At 42.8% G+C, this 17,999-nt stretch overlaps 1 protein-coding gene across 9 annotated transcripts in view; it reads right to left on the minus strand.

Moving 5' to 3' along the window:
- Positions 1-10,819: 10,819 nt before the first annotated feature.
- Positions 10,820-17,999, minus strand: part of ELAVL4 (ELAV like RNA binding protein 4) — a 65,117-nt gene continuing 57,937 nt past the window's right edge. For all 9 annotated transcript variants that reach the window (XM_083867447.1, XM_083867445.1, XM_083867448.1 and 6 more), the window contains exon 7: positions 10,820-14,269. In XM_083867447.1, coding sequence (XP_083723573.1) covers positions 13,942-14,269 — 328 coding nt within the window. In that variant the 3' untranslated portion in view covers positions 10,820-13,941. The remainder of the gene's footprint in view (positions 14,270-17,999) is intronic.

Raw genomic sequence — 17,999 nt, forward strand, 5'->3', positions numbered from 1 at the left:
TTTCTTCAGTGCTTGCCTTTGAATAATGAAACAAAATATATTGGTCAGTGAAGTTAAGCCAGTAAGAGTAAATCAGTTCTGTTTCCATCAGAGAACAGGCTGGAATACCCTGTACCACTGCAGCCATCTGTAATTCCCACATCGATTTTTCCTCTCCGCGGCACCAAACACACAAAATCAGCAGGTGCCTTTGAGTGCTCTCTCAGCCACATGGAGAAAATAGATAAAAGCCCTCTGGGCCTCCTGTATGTCTATGTGCAACCTCACCTGTGTGACACCTGGCTGTGCCCAGCACAGAAATCAGCACAGGCAGGTTTGGCAGCCTGCTGAATCCGCATGTTTGTGCTGGAGGAGAAAGTGCTGCCAGGAAGAAGTGACCTGCCCCTCTGCAATGATGATGTGCAGTGTCCCAACAGGAGCAGCCTTGCTGTGTGCCAAGCACCTCTGGGACTAAGGAGGCCATGCCCAGTTTGGTAGAAATAAAGCTCAACCTCCTCCTTCTGTTATTTGCTGTTCTTGTGGAAACCGCTTCCCCCGATCCACTGCAAAACGTTTTCACTTTTCAAATTTCACAACTATGGCTGTGGCCTTTTTAAGAGAAAATGCCTTTTAAAATGTGTCTGAGGGCATGGCAGCTTCTTCACTGCCCCTAATGTTCCATTCACCTGCCCCTGCCCTGCCCAGGCAATGGCACAGTGCTGGTTCCATCTGAGGCAGCTCCTGGCATGTTCAGCGCCTGGAAAACCCTCTGGCTCCATTTTCTCATTGGCTGAGCACTGACAGCTCCTGTGTTCCTCCTTTAATTAGACACTCTAAAAACTGAGAACACCATCAAACAAGGTGAGGTCCCACTATTACTAACTAGCAATTGACTGTATATTTAGATACTAAGAAAAATCCAAGTAAAAACCCGTGAGCTTAAGATCAGAGACAAAAAAGCCCCTTTTATCTTTCTGAGCTCATTTGAGCTCTTGAGTCAGGGAATGAGCCCACTTCCCAAGACCTCAGAGCCAGAGCTGTGTCTAACCTCTGCATTCAGCATTGCTGCCACTGGTCACAGCACAGGGAGCAGTCATGATCTGCCCACCCTGCAGTGCAAAGGTGTCCCCTAGAAATTTGCCTTTTCCAGGCACCCAGGACATGGCACCAAATTGCAGGGAATTCTGCAGAGCAGAGCAGAGGAGCAGGTGCCCCCCTCTTTCCCAGTGTCTTTGCTGTGCTCGTTGGTCTGGGCAGCAGGGCAGCACTGAGCCCTGTGTCCTGCAGAAAACCACAAATGCCAGAGGAAGATGATGAAGTGTGAATTCAAAGGTTAGGCTATTTTTTTGCCCCTAAGCTCTAAAGGAGGGAATCACTACCTTCTGAGATGGATAGTATCATTAATCAGGCACCGAGAGTTCAGTCCCTTGTAGGATGCCAAATCAACTGGACTTTTATCTTCCTAGCCCTGCACACAAGACAAATCCAGGCCTGCTAGTGCTTGGGAAGGGAGGGGGGTGGGGAAGAAGTTATTAGGAGAAAATTTTTGAAGCATAAACAAAATTTCAGCGAAAGGTTGTTCCTGCCATGACACGATTATAAATGAGATGATCAGCCACAGAGAACACTTTTTTTGTGGCTTTAGCAAAATTCTGTTTCTGTTCTAATGGTAGAAGTAAAATATTTAAAGGGAGAAGGAGAGGGCTCCTTTAAAAATTCCAGATATTTTAATTAATGCCAATAGCATTAAAATATTATGGCTTGAGATGCTTATGAAAAGTCTCTTTTATTCATTAAATTTCCCAGACCCAACATAATTAGAATTCTTAACATTCGTGATCTCTCAGCATTGGCTTCCAAAATTAATGGTCTGAGTAATTTTTTACAGCAGATGAACTGAGTTTCAAAATAAATGTATTGCAGTAGTAAACATCAGCTTTCTGTAAAGGGAGGACATGCCAGTCAAAGACAACTCTCAAGAAAGAAAGCATCCTCCATTTTCTCTCCCCTGGATTTCCACATTCAAAAGGCATAATGAAGGATTGCATTCCTGTAGTTAGAATTTAGGGAATCCAGGGACAGAAGCTGCCTGCACCACCTGTGTGTGCAAACCACACTGGGGTTTTGGTGTCACACATTCCCTCTGCCACCCTGGGTGCAGGACAGGCTGGTGCTCAGGAAGGGTTTGGGAGCACAGGTGAGTCAGGGATGCTTTTCCCACAGGTGCCTGTTTTGTTTGCTGTGAGGGCTGTAGGAATGCAGCTGGGCAAGGGAGGATGTCCTGCATGGTCCTGCCAAAAGCTCTGTGGGCCTGGGAAGGCCGTTTAACCCAGCGTTTTGCATGGGGTTGCTAAATGTTTGCTGCTCATTTTGGCACCTGATTTCCAGAGTGTGGAGCACTTCCAGCTGCAGTTCCTGCTGGTGGGCTGCGAACCCAGGAAAAGCCACGCCGAGCTCAGAGCTGTAAAACCTGCCACTTCTGACTGGGCACAGTGGGATCTCACAGCACTTCCTGGCAGCCTCCTGATGGTGAGACTCAGGATCCTGGATCCCATTCCCAGCCCTGGAAAGCCAGCAACTCTGGTGGGTGCAAATCACTCTGCCTGTTGCCCTCCATCTCCTCCTTTTTCCTGTTCTACCTTTTCTCTCCCCATCTCTTTGCCTTTGGGGTGGGGCTACTCCCTTCTGCACAAGCTGGAGGGCAGGATGAGTCCAGCAGAAGAGGATCCTCAGAGCTTTTAGGTTTCTCAATGAAAGAAAAGTGTTTGCTGAAGAAGGCAGGTTGGAATTTTTCCAAATGCTTTCACTTGGCCACACTTGCATAGATTTTCATGGCAGTAACAAAAAGGCACATCCTTAATACAAAGGTCACAGATCGACTGAATTTCTACTCCCCTATCCAAACTGTGAGGAGTCGTGGTGCATCTTAAAGAAGGGGATGTCAGTTCTTTTTTCTCTTTTACCATTACAAAACAGTGCATTGTTCCCTGGCCTTGCCCTTGGGAATAGCTATATTGTTTTGGCTGAAGCTTTCCAAAAAAAATTCAGCCTGCGGCAGATGCCCAGGATGGAAAAATGACAAGTTACTGGTCAAAATATGACAGTTATAAGCAGCTGAAAATAGAGTCTTGTAATTGGAAATGTCAGACGGTCTTGACAGTAGGCAGTGCTACCAGCCCACCAACCTCGGGAAGTTTGCTCAGGATTTCATGTGTAGGTAGAGGCAGCGTGTGCACCTCCCAGTAGTCTTGGTAATATTAAAAGTGGCACAAAAAGGAGTGGCAAAGTTTTCTGAGTGTCAAAGCATGGCATGGACAGCATTCCTGATGCTGGCAGCTTTGCCATCTATTTGGACAGAAGCTGGAGAGCTGCTGGGCCAGCTCAGCACAACCCCACTGCTGCCTTCTGCCCCTGGGGCCAGGGGTGGACCCATCCACGCCTCAGCTTCCCTGAAGCTGTTGCATTGAGAGCAGAGCTGGATTCCCTGGCATCTGAGCTGCTATACTGGAGGCAGTTTTGGAGGGAGGGAGGAGAGGTCTGTGTGTCCCAGCCCCTGCGAGCAGAGATCTGCCCAGCATCGTTGTGTGGTGTGTGGTGGGATGTTGGACCTGCTCTGCTTTTCTGGTCAATTCTTGGTCTGGTGTGTGTGCAGAAACTGAGTTTGATTCTCACAACTTTCCAAATTTAGCCACCCATTAGGCTTTAGAAAGCCATTTGACTTCTGTGAAGTTTAGAAGGCTCCAGCCAGAGCTTGCACTTGAACCAGCTGGTCACTGCCTGCCTCTCAGACACCTTCCCAGGAGGGAAATTCACCTTTCCCTGGTGCAGGGGCAACCAGCCAGCCCTGTAGTCAGTCACAGCAGTTTCATTAAGTTTTATATTTAACTTCCCCTCAGCACCTGGGACCAGAAGGACTGTGTTAGTGTCTTGGAGCTGGAACACTACATTGAATTACCTTGTTGGTTTATCTGGTCATAATAGCAAGAGAGATCCCAGTGCTCCAGTTAAGAGTCTGTCAGCATTTCCATTATAAACCCCTTAGTCTCAAGAGGTTTTAACTTAGCTTTAAAAATCTGTTCCATTGCACAAATTTAGTTTATAACATAGCAAAGAACAGTATTTTATCTCTTAATATTGAAAATACACACAGAGTCAGTTCATATTGAAATATATATGAGTGTAGCCAAAGATACACTGGGTTGAGGCAGTGATCAACCTGATTGGTGTCTTCTCTGCTTTTTAATTTAGCTGACATGATATTATTGCTCTGGCTATTTTAATAGATAAGCTACTGTGCTTTCGCAATCTCTTCCATTACTGGCACACAACGCCTCTAATATATGTTAATATGATTATTCACAAGTGCAGCAGAGTCACACTGGAGGAAGCATAAGAGCTTTGGCACAAAGGGTGCTTGCCCTCCTTTTCCTTTCATTCCAGACACTCATTCAAGGACACTTAACTTACCCTCTGAAAAAGCAAAGCAAAAGCCTTGACCAGCTGCCTGGCAGTAAAGATTTGGCAAATGTGTTTCTTTAAACAAAAAGTTTCTTGATTTCCTAGGAGAAAGCAGCTGGGACAGGGTCCTTCAGAGGAGCAGTGCCTGTTTGTCTCACCTGAAGATCCAACTAAAGGATAATGTCTTTGGATTGGGAGGATTTGAACTCCACAAAAAGCACCATTCCCATCTGGGGCACATGGCCAGACAGCAGGGCTGCTGCACATGGTCCCTGCAGGGCTCAGCGAATTGTTTCCAAGGGTTTGTTTTCTTTTTTTCCAGACACAGGCTGGCAGAGAAAGGAAACTACCTCTCCCAAAGTCGTCAGCCATCCTGAGAGCAGGTGAAGCTTGGAGACACTGGGCAGGCTAAGCCTTGCAAGGAGCCTCCACAAGGAGTATCAAATAAAACATATCCCCTAGACATTTAACTTTTTACTTTTGCTCTTTATGTGTTAAGGAATTTTTTCCCCAGTCTCTCTGACTGCTGAAAGCCCAAGGCAAGGTAGCTCATGCCCAGGAGACCCATTTTCCTGGTACGGTTGCATTGGTGTCACAGCCTGGCTACTTTTGCTTTCCACCCCCACCCATATTGCACATCCCTCATTTCTTCCTGCTCTTCCCTCAGTGGGGCTGTGGAATTTCAGACAGGGTTTGCTCGAGCTGGGATACACCTGCAGCTGCTGCCTCTGGCTGTGCTTGTTGGAGGCAGCTTCCAGGTGGAGTCAGGATTTTCTTGCTCACAGCTTTCCTCTCTCTTCTCCTGAGCCCCACTTGCCTTTTGACACTTGCAGTTGGAGTCTCTTCTCACACACACACACACACCCTCCCACCCCTTTGACATGGCTATTTTTCAGGTCTGAAATTTTTTAAGATTCTATTTCTCATAAAAATGCTGGCGAAGGGCCACCCAGGTCTGTGGACCAGCTGATAGGGATTAATCTCAATCCCAGGCTGCCGGTTTCCCATCGATAGCCAGGGCTATGCAGGCAGGGCTGCAAGCCCATGATTCAGCAACTTCCACTGATTAATCGAGTCACTTGATTTTTTATGCATGCGAGTGTGCCCAAGGCAGCTGCGATAAGTCAGCTTCCAGGCAGAGTGTTAGCAGTGCTGGGGATGTCAAAAGGGTTGGTGATATTGATATAAATATATAGAGAGGCGTAGTATTCTGATTAGGTTGTGGTTTTAAATAGTCTTCGGCAGCATTCGTTCCGTTGATAGAACCCTTTCCGCAAATTTCCATGCACGTTGTACCTCTGATGCTGCGTTTCTTAATTACGGATACACTTTATCTGAGTTAAACATGTAGCAGGCCCCTCAGCATAAATTACACTCGGGGTGTGTGTACTGAGAGCACTTCCCAGGTGTGTGAGAGGATAAGTGCGTGGTAAAGCAGTACACGCATCTCAGAAAAGGTTTAGGAAATAATTTCATTTTCAAAAAAAAAACCCCACCCTGCTAAAATCCCTGAGAACCCCAACACGGAGCACTTTTTGTCTGTGGCAGGGGAATGCTCTATCTCATATTTCCTACCCCATGGTTTGGGGATGTGCAAGAACTCCAGATGCTGATGGGCTTGGTGGCATTAGTGTGTGCTTTGAGACAGCGTGTTTATGGTTCTTTTATTGATACAATCAAGGAGTAACCAGGGAAAATGCCAGTACATTTCCCAGCATCCCATTAAAAAAGAAAAGAGAAGGGCACCTGCATTTCAGAGATCACCAGCACAGCTTTGGTCATCCTAATGCTGCAAAAGACAACTTTTTTGAGGTGCACAGCTGGTGAGAGTGTGAGGAGCAGGTCCCAGGCTCATTTACAGCCAGTGAGTGCCCAGCAGACCTGGGGCTCAAAGCCAAACCCAGAAAAGGCAGAAGTGCACTGAGTTTGGCTTCCAGGCTGCTCCAGCCTCTTCCTCACAGCCAAGCCTGTGTTTTACTGCTGTGTCCAGGTCCAGAGGCTTCACTGCCTCTCTTGGCTATCAAGGTTTCATAGCCACTTCCTCAGTGCAGGAGATCAGAAAATGTGACTTAGGCTCATGTGGTTCTGCCAGGTGTAAAAAAAATTAAGAGCAGTGTGTTAGAAGGACATGGGAGGCAAAATCAGAGAATGAAGGCTTGGCTCCAAAGGAGTCAGAGGGATGGAGATATTTGTGCTTGTCAGATTTTTTTCGCGGCAGCAGTAATTGTTGATATTTATTTTTCCTCACTTCAGTGGAACAGTGTTTGTTAATAAATCTAATAATAAAACATCCACAACAATTGCCAGATTTGCCAATAATTTTGTCTTCAATAAACTGAGTATGAAAAAAAAGGATTTTTGTTTTCTGTTTTGTTTTGTTTTGTTTTTCCTCCCTGTAAGAATAGAAGACCTGGGATAAAGTTAAGGAACCTGTAAGGACCACCTCCAAGAGTGACTTTTCCTGGCCAGGAGAGCTCAAATATAGTTTACACAACTTGCATTGTGAGCTGCAACATTTATTGCAAATGCAGCAATATAGAAAAAACAAAACAAAACCCCAACCCTGCTAGAACTGACTCACAGATGGACAAATTTGTTATTGTTTTCATGATCTTTTGCAATGTGTTTGCAGGTTTCCACAGCCTTGTTTAAATTCAAGCAAGGACCTTTTTGCACCAACTTTGCAGGATTTAATTTGTGAGTTGTACATTTAATTCTCCACAGCAGATGGTGATGTGTGGGTGTACTGCTGTATATTTGCAACAGATTCCTTATCTTACAAAATTAATTGTCTCGTGTGCTGATTTAAAATCAGAATTGTATTGTTTGTAAAAAGCTAATTCCTGCATACCATTTTGTTGGGACCTGTGCAATTCCAACAAAATGCAAGGGAAGAAAAGTCTTAAGTGCTGCCTTAAAACAAATTGATAGTGGCAGCTCTAGTCAGTCCTGATGCTCAGAGACTGAGGAGGTAACGACTGTGTGTGTTTAAAAGTCACTTAATAACATTTAGTATTTTGGGACTGCCAGGTTGCCTCGATGTTGCTTGAGAAGGTTTCTGGGGCAGTTCAGCCACGCTCAGTGACACACACAGTGACACCCCAGCACAGCCAAGGCCTCCAAACTGAACCCTTTGTCCTTTGGCAGGGCTTTTTTCCTTAGCAGGGATTTATTTGTAAATGATTGCTCTTTCAATGGCATTGCTTATGTCCATTTTCAGAGTTAGGGGATTTTTGTTTCCTCTAATTGATAAAACTCTTTGTGTCATTATGAAACATCCATGCTCTGGTCATGCAGCATCTCAGGCTCTTGCCTGGTCTTGGAGGAGAAAAAGAACTTGGGAGCATTTCAGTGGAGGTCAGGCACTGTCAGACTCACCAGCCCCATGGCACCACCTGCTCAGCCAGCCTTAGGTGGCACCAAAAATGTGGCTTTGTCCAGGACAGGTCACACTGGTGGCCTTGGAAAATGGGGAGCCCAGGGCCTGAATGGTTGTGGTGTTAAGCAGCTGTTCAGGATGGACACAGCGAGGCCAGAGGTGGTCATTCACCTGCTCCTCCTCCTGAGTGATGGCTATTGGGCCACTGTGGTTGCCTTATCAGAAATAGAATTTAGGTAATTTGGTTTTTTAAGTGAGGGACTGGTGCAGTGGGTGCTGTGGGCCAGGCAAGAGAACAGCCTGCAGGGAGAGTCCCCAGTGCCAAGGACCCTGCCAATCCAATCCCAAACCCCAGTCCATGGGGTGGACTGACAGAGAAGTAAATCCTGTCCCATTTGCCCTTGACACCAGAGCAAGGCTGGGCTCACCCCAAGGATCACCCAGTGGCAGGATGAGGATGTCACACCTGACAAGGCCCAGGGGTCTCAGCAGCGTGAGGTGGCTTTTCTGGAGGGCTTGGGGACAAGACGTGTTTTTGGTGACGAAAATGAGCTTCTGGACTTGTTGGCAGATCAGTGCTCCACTTAGCACATAGGTTTGGGAGAGGGAATATGAACCTGCTTCAGACTGTGTTTGCCTGGAAGCAGCAGTAGCTGGGTCTCACTTGCTGGCAGCTCCAAACCCCAATGATGTGAGACAGGAAGTTTATTGTGGAATGAATAGAAGTTTTAGGATTTTTTGCTACTGCGCAAGAAAAAAATTGCAGCTCTGTAACTTTTAAAATCTCAATGAAGCTTAAGATGAAATATTTTAAAATATGCTGGACTGGCATTTAAAAATATCAGTGATACCTTAGGAGTGTGGCAAGTAAAACTTCCAACTGTGTCAGAGAAGCAGCTGTCGTGTGTGTGTGTATCCATCTTCCCAATTATTTCCACTGGGAGTAGAAACAGTATTTCAGAAAATGGCTAATCTGGAAAGGCAGTCTGATTTCTTGTCTTTAACTGCGGGTGAGTTAAATCAGGGTGTCTTTGTGTGACCTCTCCTTTTGGGCACTTTTCTTCCTAAAGCCCTTTCTCAGGCTTAGCTCTAGAAGATTTATAGGAACTGGCTTTTTAAAACACAGGTTTTGTGTTATGGGAGGTAGAAAAAAATCCAAGCTTGGTAACTCTTCAGAGTTTCTGTTCTCCTGATCACCCTGGTGCTGTAATGCACATGATCCCACTGGAATTTCTTGAGCACACCCAGTAGCACACCGTGTTTCTTGGAGAGGCCTCAGAAGTGCCTCTTGCAGCACCAACACCACTCCCCTGGGCACTGAAGGTACTCCCCTGTAGCAATGCCCCAGTGAGCATCCCACAGGATTTGTGTGTGTGCGGTTGGGGCCTCGTGTTCCCCTCCTGGAGCAGTCCCTGTTTGTGCCCAGGTGATGTGTCCCCCCGTGAGCTGCTGAGGCTCAGCTGGACTGGATCCATCCCATCTCCTGGGTTTAGGAAGTCAGGTATTTTTAGAAGAGTGATACTGTATTAGTCTGAGATGTCAGAGCTTTTGTGAAGTTATGCTGGATTTGATTTCCTTTCATTTTGCTCTGTATACACAATGAATTACTTTTGTGCAGGGAGCTCAGTCTGCAAGATCTCCAGGGCAGGGAGCAAATCTTTACTGTCACCACACTCTGACCTGGCTTTACCTCATCTCTCTGTAGCCATGTGAGTGAGATGTGCTAGGTAACAGCCTTGCCTGGCTTCTGGTGCTGGAGAATGGCTTTCCAGCTCCGAGATTGCCTCTCCCCTCAGTTATCCTGAGGGCTGATCCAAGTACCCAGGCAGCTGCCTCTGCCTGATGCAGTGCATCCAGACCCCCCTCCCCACCCTTCCCACTGCAAAGGGGGAGCACCAGAGTGCTCGTGTGTTTGGCTGCTGCAAGTTCAGGGACACCAGGAAAGCTGAATGGCCCCAGTATGAATTTAAGGGTAGCTCATTGCTCCCTTGGAGCTGTGAGCCATCATTTCCCAACACTGAGTCCCCTCTCAGTGCATTCCAAGCCCAGCTCTGTGTCTAAGGTAAGCTCTAGTGGAACACAAAGTAAATGCACTTGAAACACCCTCCCCCAGGTGATTTTCCATTTATGCAGCAGGCTCACTAATTGCAGAAAGAGTGATTACCCTTTCAAGAAGGAAATATAAACCTTGATTACTTTGAATGTGTGTTAGTGAAATGTGGTTCTGATCCCAGCTGGGCAGAAACTGCATTTCAGTAAAACTTTCTGAAAACGCTCCCATAGGATCAGCATGGGGAACCTTTCTGTGACTGTTTTTATCCCATTCCCATTTGTGATACTCTCAAAAGGGGGACTGAACTTTGCATCCCAGACCCCTAAAGGTGGCAGGGTCGTTTCTCTCCTGTTACTGGTGTGGTTCAGCTCACAGGAGCTCACCAAGCTGCTGAATGGAGAAACAGGTACCTTATGGGATGTAAAGACAAGGAGCCAACCTTTAAGTGGAAGTGGGGAGAACCTGAATCAAAGGTGACCCCAAATGCCCATTGTGTCCTGTCTTAAGAGCACCCAGACACTACAGTGATTTTCATCTCCCTGCTTTCTGAAGAAAGGACTGCAGAAAAATTAGATAGGTGACAGCCCTAACAAATGCTATAAAGCAGACAGAACCATAGTAAATGGTGCTGGTTAAAAAATATCACTTTCTTAAACAGAAAGTGCAGGGTTGTTTGGTTTTTTTTTAATGGGCTGGTGCATGTTGTAAAGTGTATATATGTATATAATCAGAATATGTGTATATACATATATAGATAGATGGAAGGATGATTTTCAGAGCCAAGTCTTTAAACAGACCAAATTAACCACTTCTGCTTTTTACTATGGCATGGTGAGGTGGATTTAAGGATGAAATTAAGCAAGCTGTAGATTTAAGAACAAACTCATTCTGTGGCTTGAAATTAATTATTATAACCAACATGGTAACTTAATCTCACAAAAACACGAGTTTATTAATAGGTGAAGGAGCTGAAGAACCACACAGTCCATCCAGCCCTCTGATAGAGTTTCCTAATCTCAGTTACGAAATTCAATGCTGCAGTTTTACAAGGTACATATTCTCAATTAGTGAATGTTACAGAACATAAACATGAAGTGAATATTTGTATTAATGAGATTCAAACAAGTCAACTGAAAGAAGTATCAACTCTAGTTATAACACATGGTGAAAAGAATCAAATTTGGAATGTGATCATATATACTTGTACATCAGACAATATGTACACTGTTTCATATTGCATGACATTCATAGCATATTCATAGAAAAGTCAAACTAAATGATGGCTTAAAAACTGTTATCACTGAAATTTGCTATGTTTTAAAGTGTTGATATTGACTGAGTTAATATTTTCATTGTGTAAAAATACTGTATATAGTAGAAACCCTTCAGCATCTTCCACATTCAAATAAATGAAAGTTACAGTTTGGTATTTGGTGTTCAACATCTTAAATTAAACGGCCGATTCTTTCTGGCCTTCGGAAGGAAAAACAAATCATGAATATGCTCAATCTGGTTTGACTAGAACGTTTCTCTCTTGAAGACCTTGCTTCTGGAACCAGAGACTAAACCTCTACCTCGGCTGAGGTGCGACTGGGAATACTAAAACATCTGAACACACTTAAAAAGGTGGAAAGTCCATAGCCATTCTACACACTTTCATTTATTGTCTGGACAATTAAAGTACAAATAATTCAAACACAACAAGGTTATGAAAAAAACATTTACAATACTTTCCCTCAGAAATGATCTAAACTAGCAAGGTTAACATGAAGTCATTCATTATAACTAAAGTATACAACTGCCTGGTCCTAAGAAAGATTTTTTAAATTATTATTATTATTCAGATAGTAAAACACATCGTAGAGAAAAGATTCTGACATGCCTTCCCCACTAATGCTTAGCAAATGCATCAAAACTTTCCCAGCAAACTGCGCTCATTCATAGCAGATGATGTATAAAGGTTTCCCTGAACATTGAATGAGTGTTCCTTTAAACTAAAATCTAACATTGTTAAAGTAAAAAACTGATAAAATTATGATGCAGCCTTTGCTTTTTAGTTATTTGTCTACTACAAAAGTTTGCCTCTTCAGTGTGAAAAAACAATACTTAGTCTACATGCAGTTAGTGGGTATAGCATGGAAAAAATGCACAAAATAAGCACAAGTTATAAATAACCATAACGTTTTATTACCATTAAGACTAAACTTGTATTGAAAAGATTTTATATAACAAGACAAGAAAAGCAATAGCAAATTTAACTATCAACTAGATTATGCATAGCGAGTAACTGTTTCTAGTACTCAGGGAAGAGCATGACCCTTTTTTGTTTTAAATATATAACCGTACAAAGCACAAACATACTAAAATGATCAGTGCACTGGACATGGGAGAGCACCCCCTCAGTCATTTTGTTCCCTTAGCTCTGTTTTCCCCAATCTGAATTACATTAAAATAAAGACCCAGTTGTTTTCTTTTCTACTGTGCAGTAAGAAAAAATATTCACAACAAACATGACAATATATCAAACAATATTTCTACACAAGTTACCTTGATACCTCTGTCACTTAAGTATCATAAGAAAACATTTTAAGACATATACAAACAAAACTAGCAAAGTGTTACAACTTATAATAAATTAACCAAAAGAAAAAATAACTTTATATATATATATATTTATATTATATATACACATACACACACAACAAAATGACACAATAATATGCTTCTTCCCATAGTTTAAGTAAACAAATAAGTAGACTAGCCAAACTAGCTATATTTGATTTTGGCCATATGCATCACATCGGCAATTAAATAAATAAGTGTTTCAAGCAACATAAACAGTGTTCCAAATGTGCCAACACAGCCCAATTATATTAGCTTGGGCTATAAAGTGAATTTGAAAATTCTTAACAAATTTAAAGCAAATGTATTTTTTTCTAAACACATTACATTTAACTATGATACTAAGATATGTAAATAATTTTGTAGCACCTACTGCTCAAACCAAGGAAGTTTTTGATCAAAAATTAATTTTTTTAACTTTTGTTCTGCTGATATCCCATACTGATGACTTAAAGAAAAACCGTCTTGCAACTCATCTCCTTGCTTTTGGGTTTTGACTGTGGGTAACTGCGTGCCTGGGAAGAACACTCTCCCGTACTGTATTTAATATTTTTATTACATGCTATGAAAAGATACGAAGATCATCTGTTTGTAGCCCATCCTTCAAAAAACAATCTACTAATCCAGTTTAAAACACACATCTTGATCTCTAAAAAGTTACCAGTGCAGTATGAACATGACAAAGTTGTCAATTTCCCCTAAATTAGCCAGTCAAAATATTTTTTCTCAAATCCAGATTCTCTTGTAAAAATTCTTTATATTTTATAAAAATAGATTTTTCTTGAAACCCATTTTCAGCAAAGAGACCACCTCTTTGGCAACATTGTTAATGTTATTTAAATTGTTATGTCATCAGGTATCCCCCGTTACCCCATTCCCTAACAGAAGACTGTTTAGTTCACATGATACAAAAGAAAAAAGGAAAAATAAAAAAAGTTGCAAAATTATGTTCTTCTTTTTGCAATTTTTATTGTTCCTCTTTAATTTGTGTGGGGGGTTTACCAATCTGATTCAATCAATGTTTTGAAAAACAGAAAAGAAAACAAAAATTTTTTTTTCTCGCTTTTAATCCCATTAGTTCGTAAAAATTGTTTTTTGTTTTATTATTTTTTCAAATGAGTGAATGGTCATCTTAAAAAGACCCACCTTCAAGGAAGGTAGTAAAACTAGCTGGCCGGGTAAAAATCCCTGCACATTGTTATCTATGTATATTATATTCAACAACGACAGCTATGAAAGAACATTCAATGCATCAAAGGTTTTTTTTTTTTCTAAGCATTATAAAATCCTTTCCTGTTCCTCACAGGATATCCAATGTTTTAATACTTAGGCAACACTGGCTTATAAAGTCCATGGTTGAATATAAGCCTTGAAGAGTTTTTTTTTTGTTTTGTTTTGTTCGTATATATATTTATATATATATATATTTTAGTAAGTAAGGATATGAAATTCAGGATTTGTGGGTTTTATTGGTTTTAAAGGAAACTTGCAATACTCTGTCTCCTAAACGGTATCCATTAAGGCTGGCAATCGCCATGGCAGCTTCGTCGTAGTTGGTCATGGTGACAAAGCCAAATCCCTTGCACTTGTTGGTGTTGAAATCACGGATCACCTTGACATTATTGACCGCTCCAAAGGGACCAAACAACTGCCACAGCACGCTCTCATCCGAGTCGGGGGACAAGTTGTAGACGAAGATGCACCATCCAGTCCCGGTGTGACCAGGGATATTCATTCCCACAAGGCTCGTCATACCATCAATTGTGATCGGAGAAAACCTACCGAGCAAAAAGAGGGGTCTATTCTAAATATATCTCTTGGCACGAGCTACAGGGGTCCGAGATTTTAAAGTAAATAAGCCAATGGTATGGAAGGTTCTGGATCCTGTCCCCGGAAGATGACCACAGAGCCACCCTTGCTCTCTAACTCCTGCTGAAGTGGAGGGGAGCTGTACTAAACAAAATCGCCAAATTTGGGCATAAATGCATCTCCCTCCGAGGATAAGCCCTGCTTAGATGTGTGTGTACAAAGACCTCAGAAAAGAAATGCTTGAGGACAATCTGAGTCAGAGAGGGCCTGCACATGCTGTGATAAACAACAGCTCATGTAAAAAGGGCCTGTAGAAATTTGCCACTTATTCCCAGCACTGATGTAAGTTTCAGGACAATGGAGATCTAATGCTTTATCTCCTACTAGTCTGCAGTGAAAAAAACCCAAGCAAACTTCAAGACCTATTTTAAAGATTAGTAAGAAATGCCTTTGTCAGGATTCAGCTGTAACAGTAGCTTCTTCAGCTAAAAATACCATTAGAGAGATGTCTCTAAGTGGAAGATTTTATTTCTCCTCCTAACATGGTCCTTAATTGACATACACTAGGGGAAAAAAATCCAGGTAATGAAAAGTCCTAAAGCCAGCCACATATCAAAGGAGGTTTATGCAGCAATTGTAGAATAAGTTGAACATAAATACAATTAATGAGCACATCAACTGATACCTTCATTCTGTGAGGCTTCGTTTCCATGACAGGCTCAAGGTTCTTCAAGAAGTCAATGCAGGGACTAACTCCCAGAATTCAAGAGAGCACCCTACTGTTTCTCCCTCCTTGTCCTTTGGGACTTCACCTCGAATATCCAAAGAGAGCAATAAAGCCAGGTGTTTAGGAACACAGATCCATCATGGGATAACAAAGGCTGGGCAGGATCTATGGAGATCATCTGATCAACCTCCTGCTCCAAGAAAAGCAAACTTCTCAAATGAGATCTGCTGCTCATAGCCCTGAGGAGGGAAGCTTAGGAAATCTCCAAGGACATGAACTCTGCTCCTGCAGCCCCTGCAGCAGGACTCCATCCTCACTGCGAATGAGTTTCCCTTATCCTCAAGTGGAATTTCCCCTGCTGCAGCCTGTCACTGCTGACTCTTGTCCTCCTTCTTTTGACCTCTGTGAAAAGCTCGGCTTCCCCTTCTTCCCAAAGCCCCTTGTAGGCGGCTGAAGGCAGCAGTCAGGGGCTAAACTCTACATTTGCCTTTCCCGAATTTCAGCGTGTTCCTGCAGCTTTCCAAGGTCTCCCCAGTGGCAGCCATGGCCAGCAGCAGTGACAGCCCCTGCTCCTCACCAATTTAGTGTCACTCGCTAATTCGAGGAGGGCGCAGCACAGCCCATGACTCAGGTTATTAATGAAGATGTTAAGCAGTATCAGCCCTCAGGATCAACATAATTTTCCTTTCATCAGCGTAGAAAAAAAATTGACATGCTTTCTGAAGCTACACTTTGGGATATGTTTTAAAATAACAACGGCACAGTGGAAACGTCTTAAAAATCCAGTTTCACGTGTACCTTCAATATGATGAGTTTTAATACCAGAACAGAATAATAATTCCTCAGGATTTTCTGAGCGATGATTGAGGGAGCAGAGGGAGGGACTCTGTTGCTGAGCGAGCTCTTGTGCTCTCCAAAACTTTTTACACTTGTAATAATTTTCACACACTTTTAGCAATCCGCACAGTATTATGCAGTGTATATTAAATAACCATAAAGGAAACTACACACTTGATGGTTGCTCACTGTTCTGTTGACGCCTGACGGCGCTTTTTATGTATGTTCAGGGAAAAAGAAGACACTTGGAATATACATCTTAAGCTGAGGATCATCACTGGGGTGTAGCTATGCTGTAAAATGAGCAGTTCACAAATGCTCACAGCATCAGATCCTCAGGAAGGTTTGCAGACAGTTTATTAAAAATACATGGCAATTTTCCAACTCAACTTCACTTTTGCAAATCCTCATCTCGACACGTTTTAGTTTCTCTCCTGCACAGTGAAACCAGTGACATTATCACAACAGTTCAGCACAGAAAGGCTGGACAAGGCCAATTTCTACTCCTCCTTCCACCACAGGTGGAATTAAGGATTGGAAATAAGGCAGCCAGGGCTTGTAGAAGCCAACAGCTACAGCTCATTTTGAAATCTGGAAAATGGGACTTCAAGCCCATCACTGGCAAGTGCTAACTGTGCCAGTAATATACATAAGCCAGCAAACACTGCTTTTCTGGAATGTTTAAATTTAATGCAAAATACAACACTAAGGGATACACCATGCTCTAAGTAAGGATGACATAAAACCTGTACAATGCACAGCTGTGCATGTCACAATGCATTACAAGGCTTTGCATTTTAAAGAAATGCTGCCTTTATATAAAGGGTTAATGTTTCCTACAGTTCACTGGAGAGCAGCTTTTCCCTGGAAACCTTTAGGAGCTATGCAGCTTTCAGCTATTTATGTGCCATGAGCACAGCAGCTGCTCTAAATCCAACAAAACATGCACGAAACTGGTGCAAGTGTATTGACACAAATACAAGATCACCTATCGCATAAGGAGCTTTGCTACTAGCAAGTGATCTGAAATTAGCCTCAATAAAACCTTTTTTCCACATCAGCATGTCTCATTTTCCATCAGTACCACACAGTTAGCACAGGGAGAGCCAATCTCCTGTTTCTGAAGCAGCTTCAGAAACTATCAGTGCAGTATTTTTTGTGACCCTGCACCTATAAATTCAGGTTTTGCTAGTGCAGGTACAATTGCCAAGGTTTGCTGAGAGGAGATAAGAACTAATTTAAGATGCCTGCAAAATGACTTTAAACACTGCTGTGTTTTTAGAGTAACACTGCAGACAATGTTGAGAAAGCACATGTATAACCTATAAAGGCAGGTAATTGCTCTTTTCCTCTGTTCAGACTAAGCCTATCCTGCACCACACGCCAGCCCCATTCCAGGGAAGGAGCGGCAGCAGCAAAAACCCAGGGAAACCTCCCAGAACAAACCCATCCTTCTGACATTGACTTGCACCTGGACAGACACTCAACTGGGAGTTTCTCCATGTTTCAGACAAGATATCAAGGTGGGAGAACAAAGGAGAAGGGATGTGTGATAAAATCAGGCAGGGGGTTCTGACTCACCACATCCCCATCACCACTAAGGATATCCTGACACAACCAACATGCCCGTGAACACCAGCACTAGGGCTTCTGGGGAGAAGCTCTGTTTTGATTTTCCTCTTGGGAATACTCAGGATTTCAGATCTGTACTGAGTTACTGAGGAATTAAACCCCACCTTACTGTCTGCTATTAGCTAGTGTAAAGATATACTTACCATACCTTTTTAGAGGATGAGCTTCAAAAAAAAGCTCAAGTAATTTTCAAGTGTGGTGAGCAGACCTTTTCAGAAGAGTAAGTAATACTTTTCTCATCTTAATCTGGACATTTTAGGGTAACATCAGGAATAAGACTACACCTTTGTTTTGCTGCAAGGGTAGCTTATGCTGATGTTGCCACTAAAGGAAACACTACCAACACATCATCTCATTTTAGCTACCAAGCATACTCATGGAAGAGCAGAAATGTTGACAAATCAGCTCAGCTTTCACACATGCGTGCACATACACACACACAGCTATTTTAAACAAACAAAAAATAAACTTCAAGGACTGAAAAAAAAATTTCAAAGTATTAA

The sequence above is a fragment of the Zosterops lateralis genome, assembly GCF_965231275.1.
Source record: "Zosterops lateralis genome assembly, chromosome: 9".
In the NCBI taxonomy this organism is placed as follows: domain Eukaryota; kingdom Metazoa; phylum Chordata; class Aves; order Passeriformes; family Zosteropidae; genus Zosterops; species Zosterops lateralis.